This window comes from Amblyomma maculatum, chromosome 6 (assembly GCF_055883805.1).
Source record: "Amblyomma maculatum isolate TAMU_Amacu chromosome 6, ASM5588380v1, whole genome shotgun sequence".
NCBI classification, from domain to species: Eukaryota; Metazoa; Arthropoda; class Arachnida; order Ixodida; family Ixodidae; genus Amblyomma; species Amblyomma maculatum.
In genome coordinates, this window is record NC_139349.1 from 97,840,742 (window position 1) to 97,843,483 (window position 2,742).

Genomic DNA, 2,742 nt, shown 5'->3' on the forward strand with positions numbered 1-2,742 from the left:
TGGGTGCGAGCAGAGTTTTAAATGACCCACACTAAAAAAAATAAAGATTCCACTGTACCTCGCATTTTTGCATGCGGCCTCATTTAAATTTCGCTTACGCAACGGACAGCCGTGCATTTTGCTGCTTTTTACGCGCAGAACCATCGATGCCTTGCCTCACAATTAGATGACCGCACAAAGGGCAAAAACCGGAGCAATCCGGTAAAACACCACGTGTCTATCTTTGACAGTGAAAGGATGGTCATTGTGAGCGACTGCTACCAGGCGGCGGGAAATATATAAGCCTCCAATGCGGCGATAAACGGCAATTGATCGCTAAGTTGCGAACGAAGACCAACTTCACAACCATGAAGGCCTTGGTGAGCGTCTTAATCTATGTGTGCGATCGCGAAACCGTCGGATTAACGTCGTCGAGTTCACGCAGTGTCAGCAGTCTTAGCCTGGCTGCGCACTGTGCGCCACGTATAAGCGCATATTGGCTAGATTGTATAACTTTCCACTCGTTTACTGCGCAAAGTACTACTGCAAGGCTTTGTCTTAGTTTGAAAAGGTTTAATCTTTGGCGATAAACGGGCATTTAATTTTTTTTTTCTTGCATGACAGGCACCAGGTTTCTAGAGACATAAATATGCCGTCAGCAGCAACGCTCACTCATAAGCACATCGCAAAGAAACGCGCCATGAAAGCTATACAAGGATGTAGAGCGTAAATCCTCTCTGTGAGGTTGTAGCTTTAGTACTAACGCCACGCAAAATTTGTTCCGAACAGTCGTGGCCTGAAAACTCTGAACCTTGCACGATATCGATAGGAATGTGGGCAGAGAAAAACACCTGAGATTCGGGGCAAGTGTCAAAAAATAATATTAAATAAATAAGAAGCACCGCTTCTACGCGCACAGTATGCAAACAACGCCGGAGTTCTAATTGCTCTGATAACACGAAACACCTCGCTTGCAGAGTTGATCCCACAATTGTCTGGAGCGCCCAAGCAGTGCGTTGTGGCGTAAAATATGCGCCGGTGTAAAGCAGGTACTGGATCGCATTGAAAATACCTAAACTCGAGCGCAGCCGAGCATACCAAGAAGACCACCGGTACAAGAGCCTTACATAAATCAAAGTAGCTGCAATGAGCTTTCCATTTTTTAGCACCTCAGCGCTCGACAAGTGTGACCGACTCTGTGCATACCTATGGAACTTAGCTTCCAATCTTCATTCAAGAAATGCTGCTACATTAGGAGATACGACCCACTTGCGTACATCTATGTTTCGCTTTCTCTCTCCCTTTAAACACTGCAGCTGTACCTCGCTGTTCTTGCTGTTGTCTTCGCCGTTGCTGCCGCTGGTGGTTTCGGTGGCCTCGGTGGCGGTCTTGGCTACGGCGGTGGCCTCGGTGGCGGCCTCGGTGGCGGCCTCGGTGGTGGCCTTGGTGGCGGACTTGGCTACGGCCGTGGTCTCGGCTACGGTGGTGGCCTCGGCCTCGGTGGCTTCGGCTACGGCGGCGGCCTCGGCCACGGCATTGGAGGCATCGGTGGCCACTACGGCGGCAGCTACGGCGGCAGCTACGCTGGCTCTTACGCCGGCACTTACGGAGGTCGCTACGGAGGCGGCCACCTCGGAGGCTTCTACGGTTGAGCGAGCACCCCACTAGGATTTATAAAATTGTGAGTATACGCTTGAAATATGAGCGCGCCGCTCCGCTATGAAATCTGAAGCCGTAAAATTTGCACTATTTTTAGCTTACATCTATTAGCACTTTTACATAATTACTTCCTGGCTATTTCGTTATGAAGTACTGCCATTGAGATGCAGATGCGGAACAAGAAACATACAGACATCTAAACAACACTAGTGAATATACTTGTACTTCTTTATAGTAACGGTGCCGTACGCTTGGCTTCACACTTATGTGCTGCCATGCGCGTTTTTTTAGTGCAAAATTCAAAACCAGCACCAGAAACAGGGACAGTTAAAGCGAAAAAGAAAACGTACATTCACATGAAATTTGTCAGTCACGTTTTTGTCCCCATGCTTAGACACATATGATTATTATGAAACATTTTCCTCCACCGAACATCTTCAAACAAAGTTCGCTGTTCATTTAGCCTCTATTGCAGTTTCACTTATTCAACGCACCTTAATTTTAAAAATACTAGTGGGCATAGTCGGTATGCCAGTGGCTTCCACGCTGTTAATTTTGACATCATGCTTTCAAAACCGTTTCCGGTTGTTGCCTATGACTTATTTTCTTTCTGCCTTTATTCCAGGATGAAACCACCAAGTCCATCCCAAGGGAATGAATATTTTTTATTTAATTTGACCGAGAAAAAAAATAAATTTCTGTAAACATTGAGAGACCGAGTACTGTGTGTATGCCATGGTGAAAAGTTTCTTTTCTTTTAGACACGTCTTCCTCTCAAAAGCGTTGTTGAAAGGACTCTGATATAATTACTACTTTTTTTTTTCCACTTGTAAACAAGGCACGTAAGGATACTTACTTCCTTGCACCGTCCACGTGGGCTAAGGTGATGGGAGTGGTGGATGCGTTCCAATGACCTATTTTCTGCACACATCAGTTCATCTTACCGAGTGAGTTTGGTAAATTGTTGAGCGACTATTATATGTAATGTAACGTCGGTGAACAAACCGCCACAATCTCTGCTGCCGGCAACCATTGCCGCAAAATATTCATTACCAGGGAATATAGCCCGAACTTGTCAAAGGTAAGTACTAGGCTGTAGTGTTG

General features: G+C 46.2%; 1 protein-coding gene across 1 annotated transcript; it reads left to right on the top strand.

Annotated features, from left to right (window-relative positions):
- Positions 1–238: 238 nt before the first annotated feature.
- On the top strand, positions 239–2,351 carry LOC146186369 (uncharacterized). Its single transcript, XM_084607143.1, has 3 exons — positions 239–359; positions 1,296–1,660; positions 2,264–2,351. Exons 1-2 carry the CDS (start codon positions 348–350, stop codon positions 1,629–1,631), a joined length of 348 nt encoding a protein of 115 aa, XP_084463269.1. The 5' UTR covers positions 239–347; the 3' UTR covers positions 1,632–1,660; positions 2,264–2,351.
- The last annotated feature ends 391 nt before the right edge of the window (positions 2,352–2,742 follow it).